The sequence below is a fragment of the Mus musculus genome, chromosome 6, assembly GCF_000001635.26.
Source record: "Mus musculus strain C57BL/6J chromosome 6, GRCm38.p6 C57BL/6J".
Taxonomy (NCBI): domain Eukaryota; kingdom Metazoa; phylum Chordata; class Mammalia; order Rodentia; family Muridae; genus Mus; species Mus musculus.
In genome coordinates, this window is record NC_000072.6 from 67,010,769 (window position 1) to 67,022,643 (window position 11,875).

Consider the following 11,875-nt stretch of genomic DNA (forward strand, 5'->3'; position numbering starts at 1 on the left):
TGCTGCTTTGAGCACACACTGTGTGTATGTGTCCCATCTCTCACAGCCCTAGGAGGCAGGTCTTCTTGTGCCTCCTTTATAGAAGATGCAGAGAGCTGGAGTAAATGGAGGCTTGCTCTTTTGTTACAGCCACAGAGGGATGTTTGTTCTTGGAAGTTGCTTCGCCCCAGTGATTAGCTCTGGGCCAGGCCACTGTGACTTGTCATTCAGACTCTAGGCTCCTCTGTTCCTTCCACTGAAGAGTATGCTCTGTGACACATTTTATGCTCACTCTCCTCTCTGGCTCGGGTCCTCTTGACACAGATTTAAGTGCCTGTATTCCCTTAATGGAACACCCTTTTCCTAGGAATTTCTAAGAATCTCAGAATTTAGGCAAGCCATAGTGTCAAAACCAGTGCAAACCATTTGATTACCTAAATACCTCATGTCTGTTCCATTATTTTGCCCATGTATGAAGCTGAAAAGAAACAACAGCTGGTTTTCATCAGATGGTCATTGGCTCAAGTTCTAACATTTTGGCTCTACTGGGGAGAATAGAGTGCTAGGGTTCAAGATACACACTGACACCATCAGAGTGTCAGAGGTGCTCCAGTGATGACCCACATTGTGGAACATTCTGTGATGCCACACCCCCACCCCTCAGTGGGTTTTTTGTTTGTTTGTTTGTTTGTTTGTTCTTTTTGATTTTTTGAGACAGGGTTTCTCTGTGTAGCCCTGGCTGTCCTGGAACTCACTCTGTAGAACAACCTGGCCTCAAAGTCAGAGACCCTCCTGCCTCTGCCTCCCAAGTGCTAGGGCTAAAGGCGTGTGCCACCACTGCCCGGCCAGTGTTTAAATATAATTAAAATTAGCCACTTTAATTATATTGGTACCCTTTTTGTGGTACAGGTGGGAAGGGGGACATCTGGAAAGAAAAGTCTCACAAGCAGCATGGAATGCAGAATACTGGGTTGCCTGGGAGCCATCATTTCTAGTTCCAGATGCCTCACCTTTAAAGCAACAGTAAAAACTTCACGCAGGGTTGTAATAAGGCTTCCTGAAAGACTGTATGAAAGCAACAAGCAAGCTCCTGGTTTTCATGAGGATGCCACATGGTATTTACCCTGGAAGCTCTGCTTGGATAAAGCAAGCTGATGCATAGACGGACAGCCTGGCGCTCCTGCCCAGGAGAGAATAGAAACATTTGGGGGTGTTTTCTACCACTGTGGTCCTGCTCTGCCCCAGGACATTAGGTGAGGCTATATGAAGTATCTGCAAGGAGGAAGGTCCTCTATAGCCAGTCCCAGCCCCAGAAAGGCCTCCCTCCCTCCAAGCACTGAAAGAGACACAGTCTCTATCTAGATTTGAGGCAGCTCAGTAGAATTCCATGTCTCTGAAAGATGTTCTTCTAGTTAAAACTATAAAATTTCGACCTGATTCCTCTCTAAGAACAGAAACACTAATCAGAGATTCCCTTTCCTTTCCCCATGGCCTAGTGGTTGTTTTCTAGGGCTGCCCACAAGTAACCCATTGAATTGACTTCCCAAAGCTGTTGCTACAGAAATGTAATAAAAGCACACTGTATTTAAGAATGAAGATAACCCTGGCGGTGGTGGCGAATGCCTTTAATCCCAGCATTTGGGAGGCAGAGGCAGGCGGATTTCTGAGTTCGAGGCTAGCCTGGTCTACGGAGTGAGTTCCAGGACAGCCAGGGCTACACAGAGAAACCTTGTCTCGATGCCACCGTAGGGGAAAACTGGTTCTGGAAAAGGAGGTGCAGCCTCTGGGAGTGACAGTGCTGACAAGAAGTCTCAGGGTCCCAAAGGTGGTGGCAATGCAGTAAAGGTCAGACACATTGTGTGTGAACAACATGGAAAAATCATGGAAGCCATGGAAAAGTTAAAGTCTGGGATGCGATTCAGTGAAGTGGCCATACAATATAGTGAAGATAAAGTCAGACAAGGGGGTGACTTGGGTTGGATGACCAGAGGATCCATGGTGGGGCCATTTCAAGAAGCAGTGTTTGCTTTGCCTGTCAGTGGGATGGATAAGCCTGTGTTTACAGACCTACCAGTTAAGACAAAATTTCGATATCATATTATTATGATTGAAGGGAGAAAATAAAATCACATAAAAGACTGAAAAAAAAAGAAAGAAAGAAAAAACAAACCTAGGAAGAGGCCTCTCTCAGTGGTGAGAAAAAATACCTACCTTTTGAGACCCTGCTTCAAAAGGGGGACAGGAAATTGCCCAGCTTGGTAGCTTGTGCCTCTAGTTCCAGCTGTTTGGGAGGTTTCAGGAGGATGGCCTACGCCTAGGAGACTGGAGCCAGCCTAGGCAACATAGTGAGGACATGCTCCCCCACCACACACCTCATTAGTAAGAAGGAAAGAGGAGGTGTAGAGGAAAGGAAGAGTAGGAAAAATATCCAAGTGATGTATGGACCTCTTAGCGCCTGGGAACCTGCACGATCTCCCCGTGGCAGGGAGTGAGGGGCTAGGAGTCTGACCAAGTCCAGCTAAGGAGCAGTAGAGGCCTGAACGGACAGGAATGAATTGTGGATTGCTGTTTTTATCGCTTTCATTTTCTTTTGTCTTGACTTACAAGCTAACTGGTTTAAATATTAATTGTAAGACAGTCGGGGAAGGGAAAAAGTCGCTGTCCCATCCCCACCCCACCCCACCCCACCCCACCCCCACCCCACTGTGTAGTTCTGTGTAGCTATCTTCACTGAAAGAGGGAACTTCACTTCCCAAGCTTTTATAAATAGACCTGGACTGTGGATTGTTTGCTGATGGCACACAGGTAAGAGCAATGAGCGGTGTCCGTGTGTGACCTCTACTGCAGTTACATGAAAATTTGCCCTGGCCTTAGAAACTGTACCTGAAGGTTGAGAAAAAGAGAATGCTTGGCATGATTCCCATGGGAAGGGAACATAGTGAAACCCTGAAGGTGAAGCCTACAAACCACAGCCATGCAGAAAGAGAGTCAGGGTCACATTCAACCAACCTCCAACTGGAAAGAGAGTCCAGGCTCCCAGGCTGCAGGGACAGATGTCAGGGCCCTGCACTCTGTGCAAGGTGAGGCTGCCCATGCCTTGCCGGCACTTCAGACCATGATTAATAGACCCTGGCCTGCATGCATATTAAGGGATGTGGGCCAAGTCTGTGATGGGAGGCACCTTCCTGCTCCCCTGGAGACCCTAAGCCTCTCTCTTGGGTGGGGCTGCATGTCTGGAAGCTGAGGAAGAGTCTGTTAGTCTGTGTGTTGAATTAAGGTCACTTAAGGCCTCAAGACCAGGCAAGGCCACCCTGCCCTGCCATACACTTCCTTGTTTGTACCTCTGTCCTACTGGGGCCTCCCTATTCCCCTAATCTCCTAGTGACTGTCACCACACCTTTGGCTCTGTCCTGATACTGATGTGGCAAAATTGCCTAATGACTTGTTGGAAAGGGCCCTGCCTCGACCAAATTAATCAGAAGCCCTGAGGTTCACTGAGCAGGTAGGGGAAGAGGGAGGAGATTCCAGTCCTGCCCACAGCTGCAGTCTGTAGACCACCATTGTCCTGGACCCCATACTAGATCTGCATAAGCTGTGGAGGTGGCTAATGGTGCCCTTCTCTTACCAACGAGAAGATAAACAGTCAAAGTGAAACAACCTGCCCACTCTCAACCTCCTGATTAGTTGCAGGGAAGCAGCCAAGCCTGGTACCTGGAAGCCCGACGCGACGCCAAGCCAAGGCCTAGTCCAAAGTCCTGCACACCGATCGAAGGGATATCATTGGCTCTGGTTTTTGAATGTGTTTTGGTTTCATATAAATGTGTAAAAATGAACACCAAAGGGTTCAGCCCTCTGAGATCATTGACTCAGCCCTTGGAGACATCTGTGTCTCCAGTCACTCACTCGGTCTATATTACTGGGTTTTTCTACCTTGTCTAGTCTAAGTCTTGTGCAGCAGCAAGCCCTCCCAAAGAATGAGTCAGCCTGGGTTTGCTACTGGCGCCATGGTGCCCTAGACTGCTGAGTCCTCACATAGTGCCAGGGAGGCACACCTACTGCCCACCTGCTCCCATGAGTCATGAAACTGCCACCTTCCTGCCAGCTCAGCCTTTTTCTCCAGTTGCCACCACTCTAGGCATGAATGTAACCATATATGGAAGGGGCACCAGGCAGCACTTGCCCTGGACCTGCCCTCCTCTTGAAATGGTGCCCTTGGCTAAGCAGACAGGTCAAAGCTCAAGGGCCAGGCTCTTTCCACTGCTTTGCATCATCTGGTTGTACAGACAAGGCAACAGGGTGGAGTAGAATCCAAAGGCTCAGGCCAGAGAGGAGGGTCAACCCTCTAACATTAGAGGGCAGGTTGAGCAAGGGTCTTGGCCATTGGGATAAAGCAGGAAGGAATGATAACATTTCAGGCTATTATACATTTGGCATTTACTGTAGATCTATCATGGAGAGTCCTTCAGCTGGAAGTTCCCCCTAACTCCCTTTTAAATAAGGACTTTACCTACCAATAGTCTTAAACTTACTGCGCATCTGATGTCCCCTAACAGTTGCCCTGTGTGTAGAGTGCTTTAGGAGAGGACTTTCTCATCATTTCCTGCGACTTGAAGTTTTCATCAGACCAATAGAAATGAAGCCTTCTCTTATGGGTTGTGGTGATGGTAGCATGCTCTGCTGCCGGACACTTATGTTTGCTGTAGGTCCTTTAACTACTTCATTGTTTCTTAGGAAGTTCTTTAAAGGACACTTCTGTAGTATGTCAGCGCACACAGAGTAAACTGATTCGTGCTAAATTTCTGCAGAAAGGTTTTGTAGATACTCTGGCACATCTAGATCGTCACCAAAATTACTGCAGGGCATTTCTGGCTGGGATATTTGGGGATATGCAGCCAGTCTCCTTCAAGTAACCCATTTTAATAAAGGTTCAAATAACCCAAAGGAAATGCTGTTCACCTTCTTAAAACTTCTCTTCAGATTTTCAGAAAGAAGACTCATCAAAGATGTCCAGCAAGACGGCAAGCACCAACAGCATAGCCCAAGCCAGGAGAACTGTGCAGCAGCTGAGATTGGAAGCCTCCATCGAAAGAATAAAGGCAAGTGTGAGGGACCCGGTGGCGTGTTCTGGGTAATTCCCCCACCCTTCCTGGGCGGGAGCATGGGTCGGAGAAGAAACAGCTGTGTGCGGCTTGCTTCCAGGCCTTTCCTGGAGCAGGCTGACAAGAATTTAGTTTTCATTTCCTAGCCACCACAGGTGTTATTCCAAAACAGCTGAGGGAGCCGATCTCTAAGCTGGTCTCTCTGTCAAGCCCAGGACAAGCTGGAAGTGCCTGCTTTCCTGACTGAGTGTGATCAAGCCTTGTCTTCTGAGTGGGGACAGGATTCCCTGGGGAGGTGATAAACATCCTTGTCACCCTTCCAGAATTTATCAAGGGTTACAGAGTTATCAAAGTGTTGCAGGTAACTGCCAGTTTGACTCTTCCTGCAGAAAACAAAACAAAACAAAAAGGCTGCCTTTTGGTGTGCCACTGAGTGACTGCCCTGTGCCCCAGGGTTAATAGAGACCCCATCTTGAGGCAGATACATTTTCTTAGGTACCTTGACCTTGAAGTGTTTCCTTCAACCCTGAGAAGACTGGCCCTTGAGAGCACTGGAATGTTATGACTCATGCTGTTTCCTGAAATGGGAGCAATTACCTGACTGGAGATAGTCACCTGTCTGCAAAGCTTGAGGTTCCTGTGGTGGCCCTCATAGCTCTGATCTTGTCACTCCTGGAGTCTACCTCCAGACTCCCTTCACAAGACAGAGTTGCACATGCCACTCCAGAGAAAGGCATGGAGACTTCCCGTGCTCCTGTGTGCCTTTCACTTCCCCCACACTAGTATCACGGAGAGCAACTCTCAAAGCCTACTCAAGTATGAGCTCCACTATTCAATTCTTCAATTGTGCTCTGTGGAGCAGTCTTCTTCCTCTTACCTAGAAACTAAAATGTAAACTTCCTCTTGACTCGCATGCCTTTCCTTCTTTGTCCCTAACTTTTATTTTGAAACATTGCATACTGCAGAGGAATGGCAAATGTTCAAATACTCAGTTTTTACTATTAATGTTTTTGGGGTGTGTGTGTGTGTGTGTGTGCGTCAGTAATAAGCACACACGTAGACGGCAGAGTACAGCACAGAAGGCTGTTCTCTCACACCATGTGGGGCCTGGGGGGCCTGGGGGAAGAACAGAGGTCATCAGGCTTGGCAGCAGGAGCCTCACCCACTCACCACCATTTCACGGGAGTTTATTTACACTTCTTACCATTGAGTATTGTTAAATGTCATTTGCTTTCATTTTCTCTCAGTGTGTCTCTTTTGCTCCATGTTCATATAGAAAACACTAGGACTTTTACTTTAAACCACTTGAAAATCATTGCTCTTCAGGGTTTTCTGTAACAACATGTTTTATGGGGAATCCAGGCAGCTTGTTTCACAGAGTTGCCATCTCTTAGAATGGAGATTGATTGTTGCCTGTTTCTAGCTAAATGTTTTTGCTTGCAGGAGAGATGTCCTCCTCTGATCACTTGGTTAAGGCAGGTCTTACTGGCCAGGAACCATTTTCCCTGCACTTGACGAGCGGTGTGAAGGTCATGCTATGTCACCGATTATTGGGTTCAGTTACACTACTGACATTTGTCAGTAAAGTCTTCTCTTTCTTATTTTTGTCCATGTCAGGTCTCAAAAGCATCAGCAGACCTGATGTCATACTGTGAGGAGCATGCCCGGAGCGACCCCCTGCTGATGGGCATACCGACCTCAGAAAACCCGTTCAAGGATAAGAAGACCTGCATCATCTTATAGTGGACCAGGAAGCGCCCCTTGCCTCTTAACGCAAACCACAGCAGCAACCTGAAGGGATTCCTTCAGCTTACCTGGTAACCACAGCTAGTAACTAAAACACCCTTCTCTCGGAATAATAGACCCTGAAGTCTCTCTTTTTCAAGTTGTCCTTTCTTCACCCTTTACTGATTTAATACAGAATAACAATCTTATTTTCTATTTGATAACTATGGTATCATATTGGGTTACTGTATAAGGAAAATGGCAGGGGAGTTGTGGGAAGCTTGTCTTTACAAAATATAATTGATTAAGATATGTCAAGACCTACATTGTCTAAGCACCGGCAAATTAAAATGTCGAGAATCACTTCAGTCAAAAACCTTTATATTCTGTTCTTAATAATGTTTGTGCCAACCTATATCCCATGTAAGGGATCTGGGGAGGAGGCATGTGTCTACAACCATACCTTTTTGCACTATGGGCACTAACCACCCTGAAACTTCCTGCGGTAGCTCCCTCCCTTCAGAGTTACATCATTATCCTGACTCTGTGTAGGTAAATTTCCGTGAAATTTTTGTACAAAAAAAAAGGTAATGAAAGAACGTTGCAAAGATCATCTGCATTATAATGAGTTGATGCTGTTCTCACTCCTCTCTTGGAATTGTGCTGGCCCCTTAGTCTACAATAAACTGTGCCAATTAAAAACCTAAGGCTAAAACTGAAAGCCCTTTGATGGGGTCTTAACTCATATCAGTCATTTGGGCTTCTCTGATCCTGAGGCTAAGAAAGGGGAAGAGACCCTCAGGAGGCAGCTTCCACTCCAGGGCTCTTGATCTCTGCTGGATTGGGGGTGGCCACCTCAGAAACTTCCACCCTCATGACTGGAATGGAAGAGGGGACCGAGAGCCTCACAATCTCGGAGAGGGAGGAGAAATTCTTAAAAACAGCTGCTCTCCTGCGCCCAGCTTCACAGGCAGCCCTGCCCCTTTCTCCTCACCAGCATGGTACCTGCCCTTACTGCTAGAGCAGCTGCTTGTAGAGGGACATTCCCTCCTTCCCAGTTTTAACTGGTGGACCACAGTGGGGGGAAAAACATTCAAGCGATATAAAGACACTTGGGCTCTTTGCAGATGCCTATACTTCCAACACTACCATGTCCACAAACCACCCTGGGGGAGGGCCCTTCCAAAGGGAGGCTTGCTAGTTTCAGCGTCTAGCAGTTGGGTCCTCACTTTTACTCCAATTGTGAAAATAGCCCACGTACCCTCGCAGTGTCCAGTAGGGATCCCAGAGGCACATAACCAAGAAAGGATTTTGACTTTGTCACAGTGACTATTTAAAATAATCTATTCGAAGTCCAAACCAAACACAAAGCCTGTGATATTTTAGGTTATTAAGGTAACTGCTAATGAAGGATTTTAAAAAGTGTCCTCAAAAAGGACTTAGCCCCGGGAGTTGTTTATAAAATTTCCCCCACTTGTATACAGTGTGCACTAAAAGAAAATGTATTTTAATATCTAATGCCTGGGCTCTGAGCGTCATGCTTCTTGGTGGTAAACATGCAGTCCTGTTCCTAAGTGACTCAGAGGCATCAGAATTTCTCCACGTTACCCATCTGCTTGGCACTCGGAACTGAGCGTGTGAAATCCATAGCACTGCCCACAACCTGTTCTCACTGCTTAGCTCCCAGCTGGATTAAAGACACCTGCTCAGGCGGGAGAGAGAGAGAGAGAGCGAGCTTTTACCTTGGAAAAGGTAAAGATGGAAATGTACACCAAAAAAGACAATTTTTACATTTAATGGAACATTCTTTTTTTTTACAAGTATATTTTTCTACTGATAGTTTCAGAACACTAATCTTATATTCACTCTAATCTTAAACATGTTTCTTTAAATATTTATAAGGCAGTTTATTACAGAATATTTTCATGCAATCATGTGCACATTATTGGTAGCAAACATAGTATATCCTTTAGTACTTTAACATATTTTTGTTAAAATACTTTTAATGGTAAGAAATGAACTTGAGGTCCCAGGAGGTTTTGTTGCCTTTTCATTGATTAGAGACAATAAATATCTTGTAACTTCCTAACCAGATCTGAGCTGTGCTCACAATAATAATAATGAAATCAGATTCTTTGATGCTGGACTCAGGAGGGAAATCATTAGCCAACTGTTGACTTACTTATAGCTAGATGTCTATGTGAGAAAGTATAATATATATATATACACATATATATGACATGTAAGAGTCACTTTTATTTATCTGTCTTTGTTCACTTATGAAGCCGGTAACTGCAGCAGTATGTTGGTGATGTCATGATGCACAGAAGTCCCATGTGGAGTGTTTTTCCCACACTGACAACTTGGCTTCCTTTCTGTGTGTTCAGTCTGTTGTCTGAACTAACACTCCCGCGAGCACTATACTCTTTATACTCTGATCCCCCTAGTTCATCTTAAATTTGTCCGTGGCCCTGGCAAGATAGCGTACACAAGATTCCATGACTCCAGAGCATCTTGAAGAAACATACATATTTTGAAAGAGGGGAAATGTAGCAGATAGTTCACAAGCTGCGGGTTGTAGCTAAATATTCCATTTCTTTGAAATCATGTTTCTAAATTCTTTACCATCAGAAAGAAAAGGAGTGTCATACACTTTCAAGGGAAGGCTTGGTCTGCGTTTTCTGTGTTTGGATTATTTTTATACTTTGCTGATCTTTAAGCTATCCATGGGGGAAATTTTATACCAACGAGTTAATAATTCTCATTCATCGTTTACACAATGTAACATGTGTCATACTGGGGCCAGCGAGATGGCTCAGTAGGTAAAGGTGCTTGATGCTAAGCCCGGCAGCCTGTGTTTCATCTACAGGATGCACAACATAAAAGAAAAGATCTGATTCCCGCAGGTTCTCTTCTGACCTACACACACACACACTAAAATAACATTTAAAAATATGTGCCAAATTATATTTGTTCGGGTGCCACCTTCCACCAGCTTACCACTACGGTAGAACTGTCAAATTCATCTCCCTGAATTTGTCTTAAAGGGGTGTCCATGCACAGGCCCAAGAGTCACCTCCAATGAAATAAATGTAATACTGAAGTATGCCATGATGTTTGTTGTTTTCTTTCATCGTAAGCCTGTAAGCAGGAAAAATACGTCAAATCAGATAGAATAGAGCATTTACCAGTGGTCGATGGCCTGGTCAGTCCTGTGCCGGGTGACTTAGGACCAGGCACGTCAGCTCTCTGAGCCTCCCCTTCCCTTGTTGTCACAAGGGAATAGAAGCAGAAGAAGCTGAGAGCCTCCCTATTCCCAGATGCCCTGGTGGAATGACCTGCCTCTCTGCCGTTTCTGCCAACGTGTTGGTGCTATAAGCTGCTTCAAATACCAGTTTGTCTGTAGTGTGTACTCACCTAATCACTTGTTATCCAGTGCCTGTTCTAGGTTTATGGACTTAACTATTTCTGTGATGTTTCATTTTTAGCCATGTTAACTCCTAACACATATTCTCTTATGTCTCAGTAAAGTTTCATTTGATAAGTTGTTGAGATTCTGTTATTTGATAATATTCTTCGGCTGTCCATCCAGCATCTTAATCACTTTAAAACTGTGATTGTTATTTGCAACTCTGTTCTTTGGAAAGAATAAAAGCATTTTTTTTCACTTGCTAACATGCTCACAAATGTGAGAGAAGAGTCATTAAAAGCTTTACTTACTGGGTCAGTGCGTCATTGACTCCTTTCTGTGTTTTGCCCAATAAATTAATAAAAGACTATTTCTTCCCTTTCTCTTCATTCACTTGACATTGTCTAAGAACCTTCTGAGAGCCAGGAGCTGTGGTGTGCAGGTAAACGAGGCTCACCCAGGGCTCCCCAGCCTTAGGGATGGCGTGAGGAAGGTGGGGTGCTGACATTTATCGCTATCCTTGCAGCATTGTATAGAGAGCGTGAGTCATGAAAGGGCCTTCTGGGAGCCAGAAGGAGGGACAAATGTCACAAGATCTATTAGGAAGGCTACTAAGGTGTTATGGGTGCCGAGGCTTGATAAACAGAAAAAAAAAGCACTGCATTGTCTTGAATTGTTTTTTAAGAAGAGAAAGTAGACTTCAAGCTTAGATATAGGTCTCCCATACACTGCATCTATCCTGGAAAAACAAGAGACTTATGAGGTGGCTAGGGAGTGACACCACCCTGAGTACCATCGGTGACCATGACAAGTTAACATTGCAGTTGCTGAAGATACTCTGCTTTCCTGTAATCCCCCTACAATGATGAAGGTCAGACAAAGGAGCAGCCCATGGGCCCCAGGTAATAAAACCCCCACCCCTACAGAGGCCCATCCCCACAGCACACACACACGTGTGCAGGCACACATGATAGAACAGGAGGTTCTCACTCAGCCTGTCCAGAAAGGATTACAGAAGCACTTGCTAGGCAAGTTACTAGGAGACCATGTCTCAGCCTTGCCAGGTACCAGTCTCCCACACGTTGCAGAAAGCAGCTGTGATATGATAGAAATAATTCCTTCCTGTGCCCCAGAACCTACTTGGGAAACTACTAACGTTCCTCTGGGATCAAGTAGAATTTCATAAGAACATAATGGATGTGAAGACCCTGATGTTATGTATGCGAAATTATTATCTTCTGATGGTCGTAAATTTATTGTAAAAAGAGAACATGCATTAACATCAAGAACAATAAATGCCATGTTGAGTGGCATTTGCTGAGAATGAAACCAACGAGGTCAATTTTAGATCCCTTCACATGTGCTATCAAAAATGCATGTATTTTACCTACAAGGTCTGCTATACTAACAGCTCCACTGAAATCCCTGAATTCCCAATTGCACCTATAATTGCACTGGAACTGCTGATGGCCACAAACTTCCTAGGTTGTTAAATAGAATAAAGTATAATATACTGTTAAGAAGAGAAAAAAAAAGGAGGGAGGAAGGATTACAAAAAGTAGCTACTCTGGCAATGAGAGTCAGGCTACAGTTGTTCTTCCCGTTGTTACTGAATTCCCTAAAGCTGTTTTTTAGTCACCCTTTTCTCATCCTTGCTACAACC

At 45.1% G+C, this 11,875-nt stretch overlaps 1 protein-coding gene and 1 pseudogene across 7 annotated transcripts in view; both read left to right on the forward strand.

The window, feature by feature from the left end:
* Gng12 (guanine nucleotide binding protein (G protein), gamma 12) overlaps nt 1–10,593 on the forward strand; it is a 124,965-nt gene extending 114,372 nt beyond the window's left edge. For 6 of the 7 annotated variants that reach the window (NM_001177560.1, NM_025278.5, NM_001177557.1 and 3 more), the window contains 2 exons: nt 4,957–5,075; nt 6,696–10,593. In NM_001177560.1, the coding sequence (NP_001171031.1) occupies nt 4,983–5,075; nt 6,696–6,821 (219 nt within the window). In that variant the 5' untranslated portion in view covers nt 4,957–4,982 and the 3' untranslated portion in view covers nt 6,822–10,593. The remainder of the gene's footprint in view (nt 1–4,956; nt 5,076–6,695) is intronic. The other variant, XM_006505542.4, reaches the window with a different exon arrangement.
* On the forward strand, nt 1,716–2,121 carry Gm15644 (predicted gene 15644; annotated as a pseudogene).
* Nucleotides 10,594–11,875: the final 1,282 nt, after the last annotated feature.